The sequence below is a fragment of the Vombatus ursinus genome, unplaced genomic scaffold, assembly GCF_900497805.2.
Source record: "Vombatus ursinus unplaced genomic scaffold, bare-nosed wombat genome assembly UNPS02014802.1, whole genome shotgun sequence".
In the NCBI taxonomy this organism is placed as follows: Eukaryota; Metazoa; Chordata; class Mammalia; order Diprotodontia; family Vombatidae; genus Vombatus; species Vombatus ursinus.
Genome location: NW_020954580.1, coordinates 15,299,977 through 15,324,742, shown reverse-complemented (window position 1 = coordinate 15,324,742; position 24,766 = coordinate 15,299,977). Strand labels below are relative to the sequence as shown.

General features: G+C 35.9%; 1 protein-coding gene across 5 annotated transcripts in view; it reads right to left on the bottom strand.

Moving 5' to 3' along the window:
- KANSL1L (KAT8 regulatory NSL complex subunit 1 like) overlaps positions 1–24,766 on the bottom strand; it is a 144,332-nt gene that overhangs the window by 84,559 nt on the left and 35,007 nt on the right. For 4 of the 5 annotated variants that reach the window (XM_027873502.1, XM_027873504.1, XM_027873503.1 and 1 more), the window contains exons 3-4: positions 19,305–19,446; positions 1,811–2,008 (exon numbers count right to left, since the gene is read on the bottom strand). The exons of the other annotated variant lie outside the window; for it this stretch is intronic. In XM_027873502.1, the coding sequence (XP_027729303.1) occupies positions 1,811–2,008; positions 19,305–19,446 (340 nt within the window). The remainder of the gene's footprint in view (positions 1–1,810; positions 2,009–19,304; positions 19,447–24,766) is intronic. 5 annotated transcript variants of the gene reach the window in all.

The following is a 24,766-nucleotide window of genomic DNA, read 5'->3' as shown; positions in this document are numbered from 1 at the left end:
ACTGAAGGAAACCTCAAAAGTCATTTGGTCCAACCAAATTTTTGGTTCATTTTACAGCTGAGGAAACTGAGTCCCAGGTAGGTAAGTGACATTCCCAAGTTCACACTGGTAGAACATGTCAGAGATAGAATTTAAACCTCATTTGTGTTCACCAGCAACCACTTTTAAAAGAGAAGTACATAGGTGAAGGTTTCATCACCTTACTTTTATTCTACTACCTAGAAGAGATAAGCTACACATATAGATTTGAATGTTAATTCAGGCAAAATGGAGAAAAAGTCATATGATAGCAAATTTTGGAACATGGAATTCTTTCCAGATGGAAGGCATGGAGGGAGATAAAATGATAAACAGTAGGAATTTTGGGCAGCCTAAGGTGACTAGGTGGCACCAGGAGACAAGAGAGGGTCATATAAAGGGAAGCAGGAAAATGCCAAAGACTAACTCCACCTATGGGTATCTCCAAATCCTGAAAGAATAAAGAGCTCCTCCTTTTCTTCTACTTCCTTTCCTATATCATATACTTCATCTGCTGCAAGGACTAAGAATTATTAATAATGCAGTTCAATTACACTATTGCTTAGATAAGTTTCTGAGGGCATTGCTAAAAACCAGCACAACTTATAACAGATTCTGTAAGACAATTCATTCTTTTTCTTCTCTTTTTTGTAAGACCTACAATTTCACTGGTATAGGGAACTGAAGTAAAGAACTTCTTGACCAAAGCATATCCCTGCTTGCGATTTATAATCTTAGAGAGTTACCTGGGGCACTTATAAGTTAAGTCACACAGGATCACACAGCCAGTTCTTTGTCAGAGGTGTAACCTGAATTTGGACTCCAAAGACAATTTTCTATCCATTACACCATGCTCCCATGCATTTATAGTTCAAAATATTAGACTAAGAAATAAATTTTATGAACATGTGTTGGTTAATTGGCAAATTGGGGATCTGCTTCTATACAGGATTGTTTATCTGAAGTTTTAGGTTATCTGTGCTACTGCTCTCCTTTATTAGCACAGATAATGAGGAGTGGCTATACACATATTTTTTTAATTTAACTAGAAGTTGACATAATAACTTGGCATATCAGGAAACTGACCCTTGGGATATGTAAGATGTCACATGTCCAGGCATGAGTCCATTATAGTTTCTCAGATCACTAGCAAGGACTACTATATCTGTATGGTCTGTACTAGGTATATTCTCATTCAAACTTGAAAATCCCTAAAAGGCCAGGTAGATTACAGGGCCACTTGGGAAGATTAAATTAATTCAAAGATCACTGGCATGCCTCAAATGAAACAAAATCCCTGGGAATACCAATGATAGATTCCAAATAACAAGGGAGACCTCAGAACCAAAATGACCTAGAGAGGCACACTGTAACCTTCTATTTACACGCAAGTATTTCATATGAGAAAAATGGCTATCCAATGTTTGGCATAATTAATGAGTAAAGTATAGAAAACAGCCTACTGCCTGAAAAAAAAGTCTCTGAAATAGAGTTGTCTTGGAAGAAAACAGATTTTCATCTTCAGTATGAAAGAACTACCACATAGTAGCTTTTTGTCATTTATTTATATTTTAGATTTATAGACATTTGAATTATAGCAACATGCTAAATGGAAATCTTACTAAATTAGTGATATAAAAAGTGATTTGTAATTATAATTAATATAATATATTTATATATATGTACGTATTTTATATATACATATACATATATTTATACTGTTGTCCATTTAAATGCTTTCAAAGCTATAAAAACTGACTCCACGTGAAATTCTATTCCTACTTCACTTTACCTGTTTTTCTATGTTTCGAAGAAGTAGTGTAGGGCTACTTGGTGACATTTCAAAATCTTGTTCTGGTAAAGAATCTTGTCTTTCCTGGGGAATCTGAGAATTCCCTGTGGTGTTTAATAAAGTTCCTTGGTCTGTCAATTGTATCTGCTTCTTCAAAACATCTTTTGGAAGTTGACATTCTTCTAGGACCACTGTTCCCTAAACAAAAGCAATTAAACACAATTCAATTAAGGACAAAATTCATTCCACATGATTTTTAGAATTACATATAAACGTAGATTTCTTAATACTGAAGCAGTAGAAAGTGAAAATTTAGAGAGCCTAATTTTTTTGAAAACATGAAATATATTAAAGCACATGTAATGAAAAAGAAATCAGACCATCATTTGTGTAATTTATTTCATTGCTTTATAATCACTAAATATAGGACTTTGAGCTGCAAGTGACTTTAAAAATACATCTAGTCCTATTCTCTCATTTTACAAATGAAGAGAGTCTGAGAGGTCACATGACTTGCCAAAATTCACACTAGTAACTACCAAAAAGTGAAAAAAGAAAAGTGAATAATTATCTTGCTAAAGCATGCTGACCACATCACTCCCCTGAACAAGAATCCCTATTGCCTCTGAAATAAAATCCAAATATTTCAGCTGAGCATTTAAAGCCCTTTCAATACCTTTCTGGACTTATTACATATTACTCCTAGTTACATATTTTACATTCCAGCCAAACTTGCTCTTCCTTTAACGCATCATTCTACCTCTTCTATGCCTTTGCAAAGGCTTTCCTTATATGACTGGAAGACTCTTTCCTCACTACCATCTCATAGAATTCTTGGCTTTCTTCAAAGCTCAATTCAGTTTGACCAAATCCTATGGGAAGTTTTCTTTAGTTACCAAAACTCACTCTCTCCTCAAATTATCTCATATTTATTTATCTATGTAAACGTTGTATTCTGCCAGTAGAATGTAAGCATCTATATCTGTCCTCTCTTTGACAGTCAAACTCCTAGACAAAACTGTCTACACTCAATGTTTAGGATCAGTGGAAAGCATGGTAAAGTGGAAAGAACACTGAACCTGCAATCACACTGAGTTTGAATCCTGGCTCTCTGTGACCCTGGCCAACCATTTCATCCCTTTGGGCATCAATTAACTCCACTGCAAAAATAAGGCATTTGGAGTAGATAACATCTAAGGTAATTTTCATCTCTAGAAATGTTATCCTGACCTCTCACTCACTGCTCAACCTCTTGCAATATGGATTCTTTGTCATCACTTAATATACAAACTACTCTTTCCAAAGTTACTGTCTCTTAATTGACAAATCCAAGATCTCTCTAAGTATTTTGCACAGTACCTGGTACAAAGTAAGTGTTTAATACATGCTAGTAGACTAACTGACCTTTTATATCCTCATTCTTCTTGACTTCTCTCCATCATGTGATACTGCTGATCACCTTCTCTTCCTAGGTACTCTCCCCTATCTGGGTTTTCATGACACTACTTTCTCTTTTTTTTCCTACTACCCGACTAATAGACCCTCAGTCTTCTTTCCTGGATCATGATCCATGCCCTGCCCTCTAACAGTGAGTACAGCTCTGTACTGGGCCCTCTTTTCTGACTACACACTCTCTCTCTCTCTCTGGATGATCTCATCAGCTCCCACAGATTCAAGTATTATCTCTATATAGATAACTCCCATATCTATACATCCAACCTTTTCTCTTCTCTCCTAAGCTTCAGGTTTATATCACCAACTGCCTATTGGATATTTTGATTTATATGTCCCAAAGGCAGTTCAAACTCAACATGTACAAAATAGAACTGATAATCTTCCCCTAAATTTATACCTTTTTGGAATTGCTCTATTTCTGTTGAGGGTACCATCCTTTTAGGTCCTCAATTTTACAGTTTCAGAGTTTTTCTCAACTCTTTACTCTCAGCACATCTTTTCAGCTATTTTGTATATGTGTGTGTGTGTGGGGGGGTGTCTCCTTATCTCACCCAAGCTGGAAGGGCTGAGGCCACTCCCTAGCCCAAACTACTGCGGATCAGCACGGAAGCTTTGACGAGATCCATTTCCTATACGCACTGTTTTGCCTCTCCTTAGGCCTCCTCTATTTCAGGGGGCCACCAGACTGGTGCTCAACTGAGCACACACCAGATCGGCTTCAGCCTTACTGCAACTCAAAACTCCCAAACTGCAATGATCTGGCAGCTTCAGCCTCAGCCTTCTAGACAGCAGGGGGTAATCCCTGGCATGGACCACCACCTCCAGTTGAAGTCTCTTTAATTCTACCTCCACAGCCCTCACATTCATCACCTCATCTCTATTCACAGAGATACCACTCTAGTCTAGGTCTTCTTTTAGGCTGTCATCACCTCTTACCTTGTTCTTACTGCCTTGATCAAATCCCTTCTTTCTCCAATTCATACTCCATACAACTGGCAAAGTGATATTTCTAAAGCACAAATGTGACCTTGCCCCTCCCCTCCCCAATAAGCTCCAATGGTTCCTATTACTTCTATGATCAAATATAAACTCTTCCATTTGGCATTTAGAGACCTTCATAATCTGGCTCTAAACCACCTACCTACAATTATCCTCCTTCAATCATTGTTTCTGTCCAGTCAAAGCGTACTACTAGCTGTCCTTCATAAATAAACAACACTGCACCTCCTGCGTGCATGCCTTTGTACTAGTGATAGTCCCTCGTGCCTGAAATATACCCCCTCTTCACTTCTGCCTCTTAGAATATTTCCTGGTTTCTTTCAAAGCTCAGCTTAAACACCACGTCCTAGAGGAGGCTCTTCCTGATTTTCCCAACATGCTGATGCCTCTTCTCCCAAACCACCTTGTATTTAATGTATTATGTAACTGTATTTTTGTGAATACAATGTAAGTTCCTTGATATCAGAGGCTATTTCAATTTTGTCTTCACATGCCCAACATGTGGCAGGTAATAGTTGCCTAATAAATGTTTGTTGAATTTAACTCTTCTCTTCATCATTCGAAGCATTCAAATGTTGAGATGTTGAGATGATTCTTACAACGGGTAGAAGTAGTTCACATTTATATAGTGCTTCACAGTAACAGAGTACTGTCAAATGCATCACCTCATTTAATGCCAACAACTGTGTTAGGTTAACATCATTACTTAGATGGATCAGGATAACATCTTCCACATATTGTGCCGTCCCACGTACCTTATCTTCTACAATTCTTGTCCATGTTTTTCTATAAATTCTCCTTTGATGTTCTATATAATACACGAGAGGATTTTCTTTACTTCTCCGAATATTTCTGGAGTATCAATTTAGTACTCAGGTTACCATTCCATTATTATTATCCCTCACTCTCATTATATGACTAGTTCATTTTCTTTTCTGGTTATGCTTGTTCTTGATACTTTGATGCCAGAAAGAAATTATTAGAAAGATAGGCTTTTGTGGCAGTGAGCAGCTTGGGATGATTTAAAGTATTGCTAAATTCCCTAAATGCCACCCAGTTTGACTTCCTTCTTATTAAATTCTAATGTTAGGTCACTGTTCATATGGAGTGCTTGTCCAAGACATCCCTATAATACATATTAACAAAATAACTCAACAAGTTGCCCATTTAACTGTATGGCATAATCTGGTATTATGGAAGCTGTGTACTCATCTGTAAAATGGGTTGAACATACTTATACTACTTACTTCACTGAGAAGTGAGGAAAAAACTTTGTAATATATTTGTCATCCATTTTGTTTTCACAGTATCGATGTTTAGAATAATCCTTGCTTGCCATAATGCAACAGGGTTGAATTTAGTTAGGAGAGACCTATGTTCAAATCCCACCATGAATATTTGCTAGCTGTGTGACTACAAGCAAGTCATTTAACCTGAATTTTACTTTGCTCATGTGTAGAACTAAAATAATACCTATACGGTCTATAATATTTTCCATTCATTGTCTCTTTGATTTACCATAAAGACATACTGTCACGCTTTAAAATTATGTTGCTTCCAGCATACTTCCAGATGGATTTTTGTCAAGTCCAATCCCTCTTTCTAAGTTCATCTTTAAAAATGTCATTACCACTGTCTCACCGAGTACTTCAGCTAAGATGATAGAATTTAAATATTGTTGCTGATGAAAAGAGATCACAATAGAAATGCCTTCTGATAATTTTTCATACATATTTGCCGCAATCCCAGTGTCCTCTAAAAAATGTTCTGAAGATGATTTAGCCTGTGGTTGGTTCTCACATCAAATCCTTTATAGGCTTGTTTATTTGTTAACTTTCCACAAGGCAATAATGCCTGTATTTCCTCCCCTGTGCAGTGGCTGTCAAATAAGTTTGCATTCTAAAGATGTATTACCATTTTCCATCAGGTTCCTCTGCTTGACAGGATTGTCAAGCTGGCTTATGTGATTTCTAGATTCTTTGGGTCTCTTTATTGTAATAGTTTTTTAAATAAGTTAAATTTCTCAATGCAATAAAGGGTGAATCAGAGTCAATGTCCTTACTTAACCATTTTCCATTTCTCAAAGTTGATTATTTGCTTTATTAAACTATAGAAATTATGTTATAGCATACATCTCATCTTTCTTTTCTCTTCTAATATGTTATTGATTTTAACCTGTGTTCCGTCAAGTCAGTGATATACAAGAAGACAGAGTACTCTAAAATCACTCCTGTCAATAATCTTTCAAAATGCAACTTCATTTTTTTATTTTGATGTTATGACCAATGTCTATCACCTTCTGACACTCTTCTTAAAAGTGTAATAGTAATGTACACATATGAATCTTTGTGTATATATACATATATATGTGTATATATACACACACATATACATATGTAGATATATATGCGTGTGTGTATGTGTATATCTGCATATATCTTCCTGTTCTATGCCCTGATTGAGAGCAATAATTAATGGATCACTGAATAAAGTTATTTTCATAGAATCTGTATATATACAGATATATACATACATACATATCTATATACATAAAGATATACACATACATATATATATGTATATATATATACATATAGCATTAGTCTTTTTTATTTCTTGATTACAAAACCACTTTTTCACCAGTCTCTTTCCTTTCCACCCCAAAATTTACCTTCACATTGAGCTTACTAAGTATATCAAGGAATAATCTGTTTAGAGAATAAGTGCTGGAACTAGAGTCAGCAAGACCTAAGTTCAAATCCAGCCTCAGACACTTACTAGCTGTGTGACTTTGGGCAAGTCATTTAAACTCTGTCATCCTCAATTTTCTCATCTGTAAAATAGGAATAATAATAATAGCACTTACCTTACAGGATTATTGTGAGAAAATGAGATAACATTTGTAAAGCACTTTGCAAGCATTCAAGAGCTATATAAATGCTAGGTAGCCCACTTAAATAAAATCACCACTTTAAAAGTAAAAAGGCAAAAACTTATGCAGAAGTATAAAAATGTCAATAAGGAGTTTTGATTAATTTCAAAGAAAATGACATAGTAACTATCAAAAGCATCATTCTGGAAAAGGAATATAAAAACCTGGCTAAGTGATTGTCTAGCATTTTGCAGAAAAAACAACATGATGCTTCTTTTTAAAAAGAATAAATTGCCAAATTCATATCTGACTTATACCAAAGAAATCAAGAGATATATGTTTTTATCACCAAAATGTTTAAATTTATTTCAACACAACAATTTATTCTAACTTACAGGATAAAAGAGTATTAGGGGTATGCAAAAATTTCTGGAGGTGGAACATAATAGACCTGCCAGATGCCCCAGATTAAATTGTACATTGATGATTATAAATTGTTCCAAAGAAGTTACCTGGGAAACTCAGAACCTGCTTGTTGATTACTTGCAAATTGTTTTTAATTTTAGTCATCCAAATTGTACTCATCCAAGTAAATTCTTAGTATTTTGCTTCCTTTAAAAAGAATAATCTTTTATGATTATCAGATGGCCTTAAAGGGAAACGTACCTCAAACTAAATAATGACAAACCAGTCAACAAATGCAATTCATAGCTAAAAGCTATGCACTGTCTTAATTCAATTGATCCTAGAACACTGCACTGTCTGTCCCTTGTCTGATTTCTGATAATACAATCAATTCATCTTTTACAGTAAGCAAATCACCAGGGCTGTAGATCTCATTGTAGTACAGATCTATTGAGGGAAAGAAATGAGTATAGTAATTTAAGCCTGTCACCTCCATCAGTAACTACAAGTAAATAAAATGACATCAAATTTCATAATAAAAATAATTGCAGAGATTTTACATCTGTCCTTCCTTCTTTAGTATTACTATGCCAGAAAACATGAAATAAAATGGAGGTGTGATATTCACTAACAAGTTTAGTTAACAAAGAAGTCCTTAGTTCCAATATAAACACCAGATGACCATGAAAACAAAATAGGTTATTTTCATGAATCATTAATATATCATGATTACAAAACACTTAAGTGGAAAATTTGTTGTCATTTGCTATTGCTTCTGTCATATCTTTGGTGGTTTTCAAGAACTCATTTTAGAGCTTTCAGGAACCATAGAAATCATCTAGTCTTTCTCACTTTATTTATGAGAAAAATTAGGCCCAAAGTTAGATTTGCCTCAGATCACATGAGAGTACACACAGTATTAGACTTGGAATCAAAAGATTAAGACTAACATCCTGCCTTAGACAAATAATAGCTATATGATCATGAACCTTATATGATCATTTAACCTCTCCAAGCTCAGTTTCCTCATCTGTAAAATATAAATAAAAATACCTTTAAAACCTGTCTCATAGTACTGTTAAGAGGAATGTGCTGTAAAACTTTAAAATACTACATAAATGTGAGTAAATCTTTATTATTAGTCATAGCCAGGACAATGGCAAGGTCTTCCAGGATAATACTCTTTACATTTTACCATAATGACTACTAAATCATTACTAATTACTATGATGATTACTAAAGATTGCAGTTACTTAGGATAGCTAATGCAAACTGATTGTGGTGGCACATGCCTGTCATTCCTGCTGCTGGGTAGGCTATAGCTTGAGCTCAAAAAGTATGAGCTGTAGTGTGTTTGGCCAACTGAATGTCTGCATTGGTCCAGCACCATTACGGTGAACCCCCAGAAGTGGGAGGCCAGCAGCTTTCTTAAAAGAGGGCAAACCAACCAAGGTCAGAAAGAGAGCAGATCAAATCATCTATATTGGGATCTGGCCCATGACAAGCCACTGCACTTCCAACTTGGGCAAAACAGGGAGACTTGGTCTCAATCCCCACAACCCTACCCCCCAAAAATGAGTGTAGTTCTCTGAGTTATAGTTTATAAATTAGGAAGAAAGTTTTTATAAATGTATATGGTGTGGGAACCTCCTTTATGTATATAGAAGGTACACAACTTGTGCAGATTTTAAGTACTATGTTCAGCCTCCAGGAATTTTCCCATGTGCTAAGCAACATTCCCCATATTACATTTTTTTTTTTTGCATAAGGCAGTTGGCTATTCATTAGTGACTCTGCTTAAATAGTTTTAAGTTTGGACACTAAAACATTGAAGGTATACTAAATGAAGACAATGATGTATTCAGCCTAGTATTGTATCTTAGAGTTGCCCTGATGCAATTTTTTATGGAAGAAGATAGCAGCAATCCTCCAGCTAAACTACCTGCTACATAAAATAAAGCTTTATTTTACTTGTCCTAAAATATTTGTTCCATGAGATGACTTGGTTAACTCATCCTATTTGCTTAACACATGCCTTCTGCAAGTTCATGAAACTTGGTCATATGCCTTTTTTACCTTTATCTTTTCAGACCAGTGATTACCTTATCTGGTTCTATAATACCCTTGGGTTCTCCTTGGGACCTATATTCCAATAAAAGCAATGTTATACATAATAGTCAGGTTCTATACTACGGTTATTACTACATGCTTTAGCTATATAATTATTTTGTTATTTTTTTTTAGTTCAGCAACAATTTTTTTAATTAAAACTTTTTTTTAGTCAATGAAAATCCAACTTCTCTCCCACTCCCTTTTTCATTTTTCCCCAGTGAAAAAGAAAGAAAAACAAAAACTCTATTAGAAACACGCACAATCAAAAAAAAATTCTCACACTGTTTATGTCCAAGTAAACAAACAAAAAAAAAGTTTTAATCTGCACCCTGATTCTATTCACCTTTCTGTCAGGAGGTGGGGATAAATATTTCATTATAAGTCCTCTGGAATTTTGGCTGGTCTTTCAGTTGATTAGAGTTTCTAAGTTTTTCTGAGTTGTTTGTCTTTACAATATTGTTATTTTATAAACTGATTGGTTCTATTCACTTCATTCTCCATAAGTTCATATAAGTCTTCCCAGGTTTCTCTGAAACCAACCCCTTCATCATCTCTTAAAACACAATAGTATTTTATCACACTCACAAACTATAAATTGTCCTGCCATTCCCCAATTGATGAATACCCCTTCAGTTTCCAATTCTTTGCCAGTGCAAAAAGGTGCTATAAATATTATTGTATATATGTTTTTTTCCCCTCCTCTTTCTTTGATCTCTTTGGGGGCATATACCTAATGAGGTATTACTGGTTCAAAGGGTATGTACAGTTTAGTAGCTTTGGGGCAAAGTTCCAAATTGTTTTCCAGAATGGCTAGATCAGTTCATAGTTCCACCAACAGTGCATTAATGTACCTGTTTTCCTAAAACCCTCGAATGTTTATCATTTTCCTTTTTTGTCAAGTCTGCTAATCTGATGGGCATGAGGTAGGACCTCAGAGTTGTTTTAATTTTCATTTCTCTAATTATTAATGATTTAGAGGATTTTTATATGTCTATGGATAGCTAGATTTCTTCTGAAAACTACCTATTCATATCCTTTCAGCATTTATTAACTGGAAAATGAATAGCTCTTAGTCTTAAAAATTTGATCCAGTTTCTTATGTATCTTAGAAATGAAATTTATATCAGAGAAATTTGCTACCAAGATTTTTTCTCATTTACATGTTTCTCTTCTACTTTTAGCTCCATTGGTTTTATTTATGTAGACTTTTATATTTTATGTAATCAAAATTATCCATTTGCCTTGTATGATCCCCTCTAATTTGTTTATGATGTCACACTTTAAGTCAATTATCCATTTGGAGCTTATCTACAGATAACTAAATGATACATTGGATCAGGTGTAGGACTTGAAATCAGGAAAATCTGAGTTTCAATCCTGTCTTATATGTTGCCTAATTGCGTGACTCTGAGCAAGTCATTTAAACTTTCTGTGCTCCAATTTCTTCATCTGTGAAATGGAATAATAACAGCACCTACTTCCCAGGGTTATTGTGATGAATTAGCATATATAAAGAGCTTTGTAAACCTTAAAGAACTATATAGCTATTGTGTTGGTATATGATATAAGCTGCTGATCTATTCGTAGTTTCTAGAAGAATGATTTCCAGTTTTTCCAACAGTTTTCTCAAATAAGAAGTTCTTATCCTAATAGCTGGAATCTTTGAGTTTTCAAACATTAGGCTCCTGTTAGTTTATTTGCTTCTATTTACTATTTCACTGATGTTATCTCTATGTCTTAGTCAGTGCCAGTTTTTCTGATGATTATTGCTTTGTAAATCTAGTACTGCCAGGCCCCTTTCCTTTCCATTTTTTTTCATTATTTCCCTTAAGATTCTTCATCTTTTGCTCTTCCAGATGAATTATTTTTTTTTCCCTAGCTCTATAAAGTGATCCTTTGGTAACCTGATTAGTATAGTACTGAATAAGTAAATTAGTTTTGATAGTATTCTCATTTTTATTATGTTGGCTCAGCCTACCCATGAGCAGTTAACATGAATCCTCCCTTAATATACCCTCCTTCTTATTCCTTCCTTTCCTTTGTAATAGTTCTTACTTTCAGTCCCTTTCTCTCCAGTTTCCCAGTTGGATAGAATGTATTTCTGTATCCAATTATATGTGTGTGTGTGTGTGTGTGTGTGTGTGTGTGTGTGTGTGTGTGTGTGTGTGTATAAGTATTCTTTCTTTCTTTGACTGGTTCAGATGAGGGTGAGGTTCAAGTGTTGTCTGCTCCTCCCATCTTTCCCTCCTCATACACCTTGATTACGTAAGAAAATTCTCCCCTTTCTCTCCCCTTTTCTATCCAAGTCTTCCTTTCCTTCTAAGACCACCAAAACCTAACAGAACCACTCCCAGGCCCTCTGTCTTAGTAAGCCTTCTTCTAAGACCTCTGATGATGATAGGATTCTGAGAAACACTTAGTATAGTTATATTATACATTAGATAGGTTTTTGTAGGCCAACCTGGTGCTGGCTCTCATTCCTTCATGTCCAGGTTATTACAACAGCCTGAATGTTGGTCTAACTGCCTCAAATCTCTCCCCGCTATGTTCTATTCACCAGTCAGTTATTAAATTAATCTCAATAAAATGCAGGTCTAACTATGTCACTCCCCCTTTCTTTGTCCACTATCTTTGATTTATTGGATAAATAGACAGGTAGATAGATGGTATAGGCATATAGATATATATGGTTTATACATAGTTTTTGCATGTTGTTGCCCCCATTAGACTGTGAGCTTCCTGAAAGCAGGTATTGTGCTCTGCCTTTCTTCATATGCCCAGTGCCTGGCATATGCTATGCGCTTAACAAATGCTTACTGAATTGTTTTTGAAGGCTAACAACTCCACACTGAAAGCTGGGGATTCCATGATTAAAACAGAGAGCAATGGGTAGCCATCAAATATCTGCTGGCTACTCTCAACCTGGACAGAGCCATTATCTGAGAACATTTGAAAAAGGATATAGCATGTCAGTTAGACTTTGAAGGCTTGATGGATTTTTAATACCCAAGATGGAGGGGCAAGAAACAACATGATCAAAGGCACAGGGAAGGGAAAGAACTGGCTATATTTCAAAAATAATAAGTAGTCAATTAACAAAAACTCACACTTATGTGTTACTTAAAAGTTTATAAAGCAAATTCTTCAAAACAATCCTGCTAAATAGTAAGAACATTTTCATTACTATTTTACAAATTAAGACCGGAGAACTGTAATGCCTTCTGGGTGTAAAGCACCGAGGATAGAAAGAGAAAAACAGTCTGTGCTCTCAAGGTGTTTATACTCTACTGGGGAAAAACAACATGTACATAAATAGGCAGAGTAAAAGAAAAACTTGATCAGTTTTCCTTTCGCTAAGGGATTGATAACTTGGAACTTCACTGGGAGGTGGCCCCTGAGTTGGGCATTGAAGGAATACAAGGACGTTTTGAGGCAGAAATGATGAGGAAGTATATTCCAAACAAGGGAAACAGTATATTCAAATGCATGGAGTCAGGAGATAAAAGATCAATTTCAGAGAATAGTTAGTAGTACAGTCTGGCTAGGACAGCGAATGTGCGAAAAGGAGTCAAAGTCTAGAATGACAGGAGGCTGCAGGAATAGCAGATTGTTCAGGGCTTTAAATGCCACACTACGAGTTTGTATGGAGAGTCACTGAATGCTTTAGAAAAAGGGAGTGAATGGTCAGGCCTGATGGCACCTATGTAGAGGATGGATGAGAAAGAACCACAGAGAGACCAATTCATACACTATGATAGTGGACCAGACAACAGACAATGAGGGCCTAAATTAGGGTGCTGGTTCTGTTAGTGAAGGAAAAGGATCATAAGGTCTCTCATAGCGGCACAGAATTACAATTGGAAGAGACATCAGAGGTCACCTAATCTAATGCCCTAATTTTACAGGCAAGTAAAATTTGAGCCTCAGATTTGAACCTATATCTTCAGATTCCAAATTTATCACTCTTTCTGCTGTGCCAAAACAAATGACAAAGATTTTGTTTTTTTAATAAAACTGAGTGAACGATTACAAAGGGAGAAGTGTCAAAGATGACTGACTCATAAGTACCGTAGACATAAATAGAGAAGAACAGGTTTATAGGGGGAAAGACAAGAGTTCCACTCTGGATATGTTAAGTTTTATATGATAATGGGATATCTAGGAGGATATATTCAATAGGCAGTCAGTGATGCATAACTGGAATTAAGGATCAAGATTATGGCTTGAGTATACAGCTTCAGCAGTCATCTGAAAAGAAGTGATAGTTAGGAAGTGGAAAGATATCCAAAACATTCCCACGGAGAACAAAGAGAGCAAGACTTGGATGATATTCTAGCAAAGGATCTAGTGAACAACAACATAATAGCAGCTAACATTTATAAAGCACTTATTATGTACCAGGCACTGTGCTAAGCACTTTATAATTATTATCTCATTTTATTCTAACAACACAGGTAGGTGCTATTATTATCCTCATTTCACATATAAGAAAACTAAGGCAAACAGAAGTTAAGTGACTTGCTCAGGGTCACACAACTTCTAAGTGTCTGAGGCCATATTCGTATATAGGAAGATGAGTTTTCCTGACTCCAGGCCTGATGCTCAATCTGCTTAGTCACTTAGCTGCCACCTACAAAGAAGGGTCAGACAGGTCAAAGGAGAAGCATGGAGTATAAATGAAGGGCAAAGAAGAAATTGTCTGGGAAGAGACAGTGGTTAATGTCAATAGAATAAGGGCTGAGAGGCCAATGAATTTAACTGCAAGGAACCAAGATGTGAGAGGGCAGTAAGGAAATAGAAAGTTTGGCACTGAAAGGGAGGAGAGATGGGACAACAGCTTGTGAAGGATAGAAGGATTAAGTGAAGGCTTTTTAAGAATGGGATACACTTGTGCATTGGTCCTCAATGTGTATTCTGTGGACCAGGAAGAGGGGGAGGTCCCCCAAATCCTTTATGAGGGTCTGTGAAGCCAAACTACTTTTATAACAATACTTAACATGCTTTAATTTGTAATGAGGTAAATATCAATAAATGTAACCTACCAAAAAGCTGGGGGGGGGGGAGGGCGGCAGAATTCAGTAATTTTTAAGAGTGTAAAGACCAAAAAGTTTGAGAACTATTGAACTTGAGTATGTTTGTAGGTAGCAGGAAAAGAGCCAGTAGACAGGGAGAAGTTGAAGATGAGAGAGAGAAAATATTAACTATGAGAACCTCTTGGGGATGGTAAGGGAAAACACTCAGAACAAAGGCAGATTCCTCAGAGATGGGACTAAAGGAAGAGGGTTCAGAAGATTATGCACAAAAGGGTTCTGAGGTACACTCAGAAAGGTGCCCATAGCAGGTGGCCTCTATTTTCTCCGTAAAGTACAATGCAAGATGCAAGAGATTTCTAGGTTTCTTCCAACTCCAAATTCCTGTGACTGGAAACTGAATAAAAATAACTTTCTACTGATGTACTACTCCAGTACCTCAACAATTCAATTCTATTAAAAAGGCATATATTTAGAACATATGCAGAGAAAAAAAATTCTAGTCCTTATGCAAGACAGAAAGAAAAGATACAATATCAACTCCACCCTCATGGAAGTATCATCTAGGGAAAGAAAAGCAAGTGACTAGACTACAAAAAGTATTTGCTAACAGAGTACAAGATCTTGAAGATCCTAGAAGTCTGGAAACAATTCAAGTCCCGTCCACTCAACAGTCTAACTAAATAAAGAGGATCATCAAAAGAAGATTGGGTACCAGGTGAGGAATGTTTTTGACCACGGCAACTCATGAAGACTGTTTACCTGGGTTCTAATCTTAGTTCTGTTAATAACTATCTCAAGCAAATCACTTGACTTCTTTGGTTGTTAATTTTCTCATCTGTAAAAATAAGATTAAACTTGATCTCTAAGGTCCCTTCCAGCTTTAAATCTAGGATTCTATGAATTAGAGAATTAGAGAGTAAAGGAGATGGCTAAAATAATCATATTGAGAAATTTGAAGAGAAAATTATCATTGTCATTTGGAAGAAAACATTCTAAGAGAGTCAGAGAAGTCTTTATAAAGGAAGTGGTACTTGAGTGGTACTTCAACAGAAGAGAAGAACATTAATAGAAAGAAGTCCATTCCAGAACCATGGAATCCCAATGAAATCACAAACTTTTCAAAATACATAACAAAAAATTACTCAATAATCATTTATTTCATCAGTAGAGTGAGTACTCACACAATAAAAACATAGATTTCTAAAGGAATTAACCTTGATTTCACCTTTGCAACATCTCTTGAATACGCCCCCACCCCCCACAACACTGCCAATATTCTAGTGCAGGCCCACATTACCTCACACCTTGGTTACTACAATAGCCTGGTGGATCTGCCAGCCACTAATTTCCCCACTCTAGTCCATCCTCCAAAGTGATTTTCCTTAAGTGGTGGTGTGACCATGTCATCCCCACACTCAATAAACTCCAGTGGCTCTCTATCACCTCCAGGATCAAATACAAATTCCAAAGTCCTTCATAACTTAAACTCCACCCCGCTTCTCCAATCTTCTTATATCTTACACCCTACCACATACTCTTTAATCCAGTGACACTGGCTTCCTTGCTGTTCCAGGAACAAGTCATTCCATCTCTCAGCTCCATTTTCTCCAGTTGGCACATTCACACCTAGAATGCCTCGGCCCCTCCTCATCTCTACCTCCTGGCTTCCCTGGCTTCCTTCAAATCCTAGATGAAATCATATCTTTTACAGGGATCCTTTCCCAATCCATTCTTGGGGAGCTAAAATTGTTAGGAATTTTTCCTTCATATTAAACTGTAGAAGCCAGCTTAGCTTAAGTACTTCCATTTTAAAATCATCTTTTTCATTTTCATTAAACCTGAAATGGGGAAACACATGTTCTAGTCTTCACCTTCCCTCCTCCATTAAGCTGTTATACTCTTCTTTGCCCAGGAAGCTGATATCCAGGTGGTGAAGGTAGCCTAATCTGATTGATCCCTGGTGAACCCTAAGAGTATTCCATCATCTCAATAACTTTTATTTTTAAATTTTATTCCCACAACCCGAAGATATTCCAATTTAGACATTTCAGAAAAGTCTGGATCTAAAAGATATCCTGCCCCCTCCTATATGCAATGCTTTCTGTTCAATCTATTATGAAGTAGGAGCCATTTCCTAAAGACACATTTTCCCCTCAATTGACCAGCTGTTTTAAGAAAGATTTGGGCAATGTGACCTACTAAACAGAATACAGCTTTTATTCCATTATAATTTCTAAATCTGCCTCTGTGCAACTTCCACCCACTCACCCTAGATTTGGCCTCTTGGGCTAAGCACAGTAAGTCTTTCTGCACCACTGCTCTTCAAGTATTTGAAGACAACTATCACAATTCCCTCTGTATCTTCTCTTTTACAGGCTAAAGAGTCTTAGCTCCTTCATGGCAAGAGGGCTAACCCATTCCTGTGCAATGAACCCCTCTGGCAGAAGTTCAGCAAAGCCTAATGATCCCTTCTCAGAATCACGTCTTACTGCTTAAAATAAAACACACAGGATTACGATGGTAACCAATTTGATAGAAAAACAATTATAAAAATATTTTTAAACAAGTTCAAGGACTCCAAATTAAGAATCCTTGTTCTATAGCATGATTTCAAGATCCCTAGCCAGTTGGTTACTCCCCTCTTAACCATAACTCTTGTGATTATACATCATAAACGTGTGTGTGTGTGTCTGTGTGCGCGCGTGTGTGTGCGTGTGTGTAAAATCAGAGAAGAGCACGTCCTGGCCAAACTCAAAATTCAAAGAATTCTCTTCTGTCTGGATGATGAACTACTTTTTCCATGAGAAGCACAGTTCCTTTTCATTTTCTTTCATTGCTTCAAACTGTTACAATTCACTTCTAAGTAACTGACAACCGCAAAAGATGGAAGATACCCCTGAAGTGTACAGACATTTTTACAAACAGAAATGATTTTTTTTTTTTGGCTAGGCAATGGGGTTAAGTGACTTGCCCAGGGTCACGCAGCTAGTAAGTGTTATGTGTCTGAGGCCAGATTTGAACTCAGGTCCTCCTGAATCCAGGGCCGGTGCTCTATCCACTGTGCCACCTAGCTGCCCCAGAAATGATTTTTTAAAAGAATGTTTTATGTGTTCCTTGATCAAATTTTCTTTTCCATACATGCAAAAGCACAGTCAGAGAATTAATTCATTTAACATTTATTAATCACTGTTCTAACCACTGGAGCAGATACAAAGTTTAGATAAAACATAGTTCCTGCTGTCATAGAGCTTACAATGGGAGAATAATACACAAGTATGTAAATATAATATACAATATTTCATTCTAAGTGGTTTAGAGAACTGCAAAACAAAATGTTATGTGATGTTAAAGGGAAAAGGTCATTACTCTCTGGGGACGTCACGGAGAAGGTGACTGGTGAACTGAATTTTAAAGAATGGTTAGGCCGAGGGAAGACATTTCAGGCACAGATGACGCTGAACATATGCACAGTAGTGGAGGTATGTTCAGGGAACAGATGGTAGCACATCTGGTCTGAGTAAAGAGTGCCTGGAGAAAAGTCATATGAAATAAGTACGAAGTCACCAGACTATGGCAGGGCTCAGAAGTCCAGACAAAGGCGCTGGAGCTTTCTTCACAAACTAGAATGCCACTGAAAATTCTCAACAGCAGAATGACAAGACTAGATAGATACATGTAAAAGAAATGATTCTGACAGTGGTATAAACGATAGATTGGAGAGGGGAGAAGCAATGTGTGAAGAACGACTACTAAGAGGTTACTTCAATTGTCCAGGAGGATGGTCTTGGGAGTCTGCGCTCATGTGCTGGCAGTGGGAAATCAAGAAGAGGGCACAGATTTGATAAATATGTGGAGGCTTAATAACTGTTGGAATATGAGGTGAGATGAAGGAAAGTTTAAGATAATTCCAAGGATTCTACCAAGGGAAATTCACTGCTAAAACAGAACTAGAGACATCATAAGGAAGAGCAGGTTTAGAAGGGAAAGAATTGGTCTGTGGACTACGTACCTAAGTAAATTATACATTTTAAGATGTATAAAAATACAAAAAAAAATGCTGTTAGGCTTTTAAATTTTGAGGTGCCAGCTGAATATCCAGATGGAAACGCGTTGTTGTCAAGGAGACTATCAGTCCTTAAAATTTTTAAATTAACATTTTTCTAAATTGAACATTGAAAATAGTATATCAAAGTGTATTCTCCTTTAAGTTGATTGTCTTTAAGCTAGCATTTTTGCTGGAAAAAATTTAGGAACCTAATTTAGCAAAACATATTCAGTACAATTTCCCACAGATAACTTCCAAAACTAAACATCAGCAAAGCAGATACTTAAGAACAACATTAAAACGTTTACTAATTCAACTAAACAGAATCAACTGAAGAAACAATAATTCAGAAAGGATAACAGAAACTTCTGTAGAAGTATACAAAGAGTTTATATTTACACCAATATGGTAAATTTTTTAAAAAATTTAAAATTTTTAAAAACTACTAAAAATTTCCATTTTTATAAAATACCTTAATAGTATTTCAGTTAATCATTTTTATTTTTCCATGAATTATTCTTTGCATAAAGAAAATCATTAAATAGAGCCCATTTATGAGCACATAGACAATACCTTGGTGGCTCGTATCTGTCTGTGAATGTCAGTTAGTTGTTGAATTTTGTATTCTAACTCCGAAATCTGGGCCTGAAGCCACGTCCAGCGGCTGCCAACTCTAGCTCTGTCTACAAGCCACTTCCATTCAGTACTATAGTTACTGTGAACAAGATAGAACAAGGTTAGCCAATGAAAAAATACAATTACATTTTCATAAAGATAGCTTTAACATCTCACTTTTATCAATTTATTCTAAATTTCCTTTAAAAAACACTGAAGTTGAATAGCACACAAATACATAAAAATTTAAAAGCTTTATTTTTCTTCCCAGTTATCCTTTAAAAACTTAAAGGCACTGTATTTTTATTATTCTATAATGTGTAATTTCTTAAGTACAATAGTAGTATAAACCTCTTTTTAAATACTAAAAGAGGAATTTCTGAGAAGAAAAACAGAAAAGGACAGAAAACAGGGACTATAATACTAATAATAAATTACAAATTGTTGCATCAGTCTTTTACTATTTATTAGTTTTCAAGCATATGAATTTGACTTATACTGGACCCAAATGGTTTTAGCAAGGTATAGTATTTCTTCTATACATATTTTAAGGTAAAATAGACATAACCTTATTAAGTTAATTAACATATTGAACAAGCTCAGTCTTAAGTTCAGACTACACATTTTGCTATCAAAGCTCGGAATCACAAAATTTAGAACTCAAGGGACCTCCGTGACCATCCTGTACAATGCATACTCTTAAATGAATGCCTACTAAATAAAACATGCACAGTTAGGTAGTCAACATTCCTCTGCTTTCCAAATGTCTATCTAAATTCTGATTATCTACTGGTTAAATCCCATTATAACAATATAACAGGACCTCTGTATTGTTTCGTTGATGAAACTGAGTTATACAAAATATGCTAGAAATACTAGCTCTAATCTACAAGACTCAGAAATGAAACAGTTAATGTCTAAGTCCCTTTTTAATTAAAAGTAAAAAAGTCAGTGCCGATTAAGTATACTAAACTTGGTGAAAGGTTTCTCCTTCTGTACCTTTTCGTTATAAGTCTGCTTTAGTAGGTAACCTGTAGGTTTTGGTGAATTTTTTTTTACAAGTACTTTTTGTGAAATGGTTGGTGTGGGGAAGGATAACAGCTACTTAACAGAAGAATATTAAGATTATCAGAGGCTCAACTAGAATCCAATTCTGCCCAATCTAATTATTTTGTTATAGGCAGTGTCTGTTATGTGGAAATGTTTTTGTTGTTTAGTCATTTGGTTGTTTCCAACTCTTCGATACCCCATGGACCACTGAACACCGATACTGTCCATGAGGTTTTCTTGGCAAAGATACTAGAATGGTTTGCCATTTCCTTCTCCAGTGGATTAAGGCAAACAGAGGTGAAGTGACTTGCTCAGGGTCACACAGCTATTAAATGTTAGAGGCCAGATTTTAACTCAGATCTTCCTGATTACAGACCCAGCCCTCCATCCACTGAGCCACCTATTTGCCTCTACATGAAAATAAGACCAAAGAAAGTATATGACAATAATATAGAGAATTTATGTCAGCAGATGGATATGAAACAGCATGACAGAATACAGAGAACATTGGATGTGGAGATAGAAAATACTTCAGTTCAACAAGATATTTTAGCGCCTTGGTCTTTTCATATTAGTAGAATGAGCAGAATGAGGAGGTTTGACACTGTTCTCTAAGATTCATTAAAGTTCTATATCCTATCACACTTGCGTAAATAATTTTCTTACACACAAAAATTTTTTAATAAGTTTTTACCTGTACTAATATTCTTTTATGCTCCCTAAATGCCACCTTACTAAAATTTTTCATTCCAGAGAAGATGACTGAATAAACATGTCATGACAACACTAGAATGGTGTACTACTCAAAATTTTCATTTTTCTTTGTGTTTTGTCAATTTTAGGTATATGCAGTCAGACAATTTAGATACATCAATTTTAGGTTCCTAACAACTGATGGATTAATAAAGGTGGCATAACTCTGCTGAACTTATTATTAGCATTATTTCTACCAAAATAAGCTGATCATAGACTTGAGGATTCTGTACCAGAGATGAGACTAAATGCTAAGGTTCCCACAATTTTAAATGCGCAGCCTTGAAGATTATTTCAATATTTTTAAAATATCACTATAAATTCACCAAAGATGAAATGTCATCTGGCTCTCAGAAGACAGCTAGCTGATTGCCAAATATGACATATGAGCCAGAACAATCTCATGGGCATCAAACACAAGATTAGTTTTTTGAAGTTTGTATTGATCTATTGTGGTTGCTGTGCAGCAGTTTTCAGTCGTGTCTCTCTTTGTGACCCCAGTTGGGTTTTTCTTGGCAAAGATACTGAAATGGTTTGCCATTTCCTTCTCCAGCTCATTTTATAGATTAAGAAACTGAGGTGAACAGGGTTAAGTGCCTGCCTGAGGTCACACAGTTAGCAAGTGTTTGAGGCTGGATTTGAACTCAGGTCTTTCTGACTCTGGGCCCAGCACTCTAACCACTGTGCCACCTCACTGCCCCCTAGAAGTGAGTAGTAATGGTAGGGCTTTCTTGTTGTTCAGTCTTCCCACTCTCTGTGACACCATCTGAGGTTTTCCTGGCAAAGATACTGGAGTGGTTTGCCATTTCCTTCTCTAGCTCATTTTTCAGATGAGGAAACTGAGGCAAACAGGGTTAAGTGACTTATTCAGGGTCACACAGCTAGTAAATGTCTGAAGCTGGATTTCAATTCATGAAAATGAGTCTTTCTGACTCCAGGCCTGGTATATATCCACTGCACCACCCAACTGCCATATCATCCAAAACTTTATTTTTACAATGAGGATTTTAAAAATTCACTTTACTCATTTACATGTTCACACATATATCCTTTCTGACACTTACTAGTAGGTGGACCCTAGGCAAACCTCTTAAATTCTATGTGATTCACGACTCCCTAGGACTTAGCAACTAAGTCAGACATATGATTTAGTAGAAGGAGCGGCATTTACATACGCACATATACCACATTACACTCTAATGATATTGAGTCAAGCCAGACAAAAAGTGTAAACCTAATTTCTTTGGAAAGAATTTGATTCCATATTGTTTTGGAGAACTTAAATTTTAACTTAAATCAATAAACCAACAAACATTCATTAACCATCTACTACCTTGGGCCAGGATACAAAGACAAAACTGAATGAGTCTTTGCCTCGAAAGAATGTAGGTACCTCCTTCAACCTGAAGCGTCTCCTCTGTTCCCCTCAATAGTTAGATCCGCCATTTGCAACCTTGACTATATTTAATTATTTTGTATTTATTAATGTTAAATGTCTTTAAAATGCTGTCTTTATTGTCTCCCCCATTAGAATGTAAACTCCATGAGAGTAGGAATTGGTTCATTTGTTGCATTTATATTCTTAGCAGCCAATACTTGTAACAGGCCTGGTATATGGCAGGCCCTTAATACTGACTGACTAATTGAAGGAGTTTATAGTCTACTTCGGGGGATATAACATATACTCAGGTAAATAAAGTATTTTGGGTGGGAGAACAGTAACAATTGGAGGAAATTTAAAAAAAAAAAAAAACCTTCCTGTAAAAGGTAATGGAAGGAGAGCATTTCAGGTATAGGGTAAATTTCAGGGATGGAGCCAGAGAACATGCCTAGAGCTGAGAGATGGAATGACTTGTTCCCAGAACAGCAAGAAAGCCAGTGTCACTGGATTGAAGAGCATGTGGTGTAAAATGTAAGAAGACTGAAAAAGTGTGGGGGAATCAGGTGGAAAAGGGGTGTTAGGTACGAAGGACTTTGCAAACCAGATCTTGAAAGTGATAGACAGCCACCATAGTTTATTGAGTATGGGGATGACATGTTCACACCAGAATTTAAGGAAAATCACTTTGGCAGCTAAACGGAGGATAGATTAGAATGGAGAGACTGTGGCTGGCAGACCCACCAGGGGACTATTGTAATACTCAAAGTGTGAAGTGATAAGAGCCTGCACTAGAGTGGTGGCAGCGTCAGAGGAGAGAAGGGGGCATATTTGAGAAATATTGCAAAGTTGAAATGTACAGATCTTGGCAACAGTTTGGATATGAGGGTGAGAGACAGTGACAGTCCTTAATGGTGCCAAGTGGTGTCTACCACAAAACAAATATTCCATAAATGTTTACTGATTTCCCATAAAAGAACAGATCATTATTTCATAGATACCGGTGCACTGTCTTACAAGGATAACAAGTTTAGTTGTGTAAAGGCAGGCTATTCACTTGGCTACTTTTATAAAATCTCTATAATGTCAAAGATTCTTATAGCCTGTTATTAAATTCTTGAGTATTTGGCATAAAATGACTATATGAAAATAATTATAATGCTGCTGATACTTATGCTAAATTGGGATTAAACGATTTTTATCATTCTCCACAGTGTTGGTTCAATAACAACAGAAAGTTCTACAAATGTTTATTTAGTGGCTACTTCTCACAAAGAATTGTGCCAGGTACTGAAAGAGACAAAAATACAAATAGAAGGTGATCCTTTATACTTAAATAGCTTATATTTTGGTAAAGGGGATAAGACATGGACCCAAATAAGCATAATACAAAAACAGATCAATGTAAGTGCATAATAAAGGAACGAAATTGTAAAGAAAATTTCCTTCTGGAGAAAGGACACTCCAGATATTGTTCAGTTTGGCCTAAGTATAAAGCATATAACAGTATTAATAATAACAACCATACCTTGCATTTATATAGCATTTAAGGTTTGCCAAGTGCTTTACCTACATTATTTCATGTGATATCACAACAGCTCATGAAATAGGGACTAATATTATCATCCTCATTTTACAAATAGGAAACTAAGGTTCACAGAATAATGAAATGTAATGGTTATTAGTAGAAGTAATACAATCCAACAGAAAGGATGGATGGATTGAGGCTAAACATGAAATATTTTTCTTCAGTGCACATATCTTCAGGAGAAAAAAAACATTCGGAATTCTTCACTTCTACAATCAGTCAACTGTCACTTCCCATTTCATTCCTAGAGGAAACCCCAGAAACACCAGAGACTTACATTAAAAGACCCTGACCTTAGCTACATTTACATGATGTCAGCACATATAGATAAAAATAAGAATTATCAATTATTCGGATGTTATCATTTAGTAGACTAAATGAGTAACTGCATTTTTCATCTGGATCTTCAGTATTCTGTAGATATACACAGTCTTTATGCATCAGAGACTTCATTGAATGCAGACGTAAAAAATCTCAACTTAATTTTCCATTTTTTTCCACATGTATTTGACATCTTAAAGTTTCTTAGAGTGTAATGGTAACAGAAACACAAAATGCTTAAAAAGCCTTTAAGCCACAAAAAAAAAAATCTCTCCAATACCATCCCACTAAAAGATTAACCAGTCACTTTAATAGCCTTCACTTTCCTCA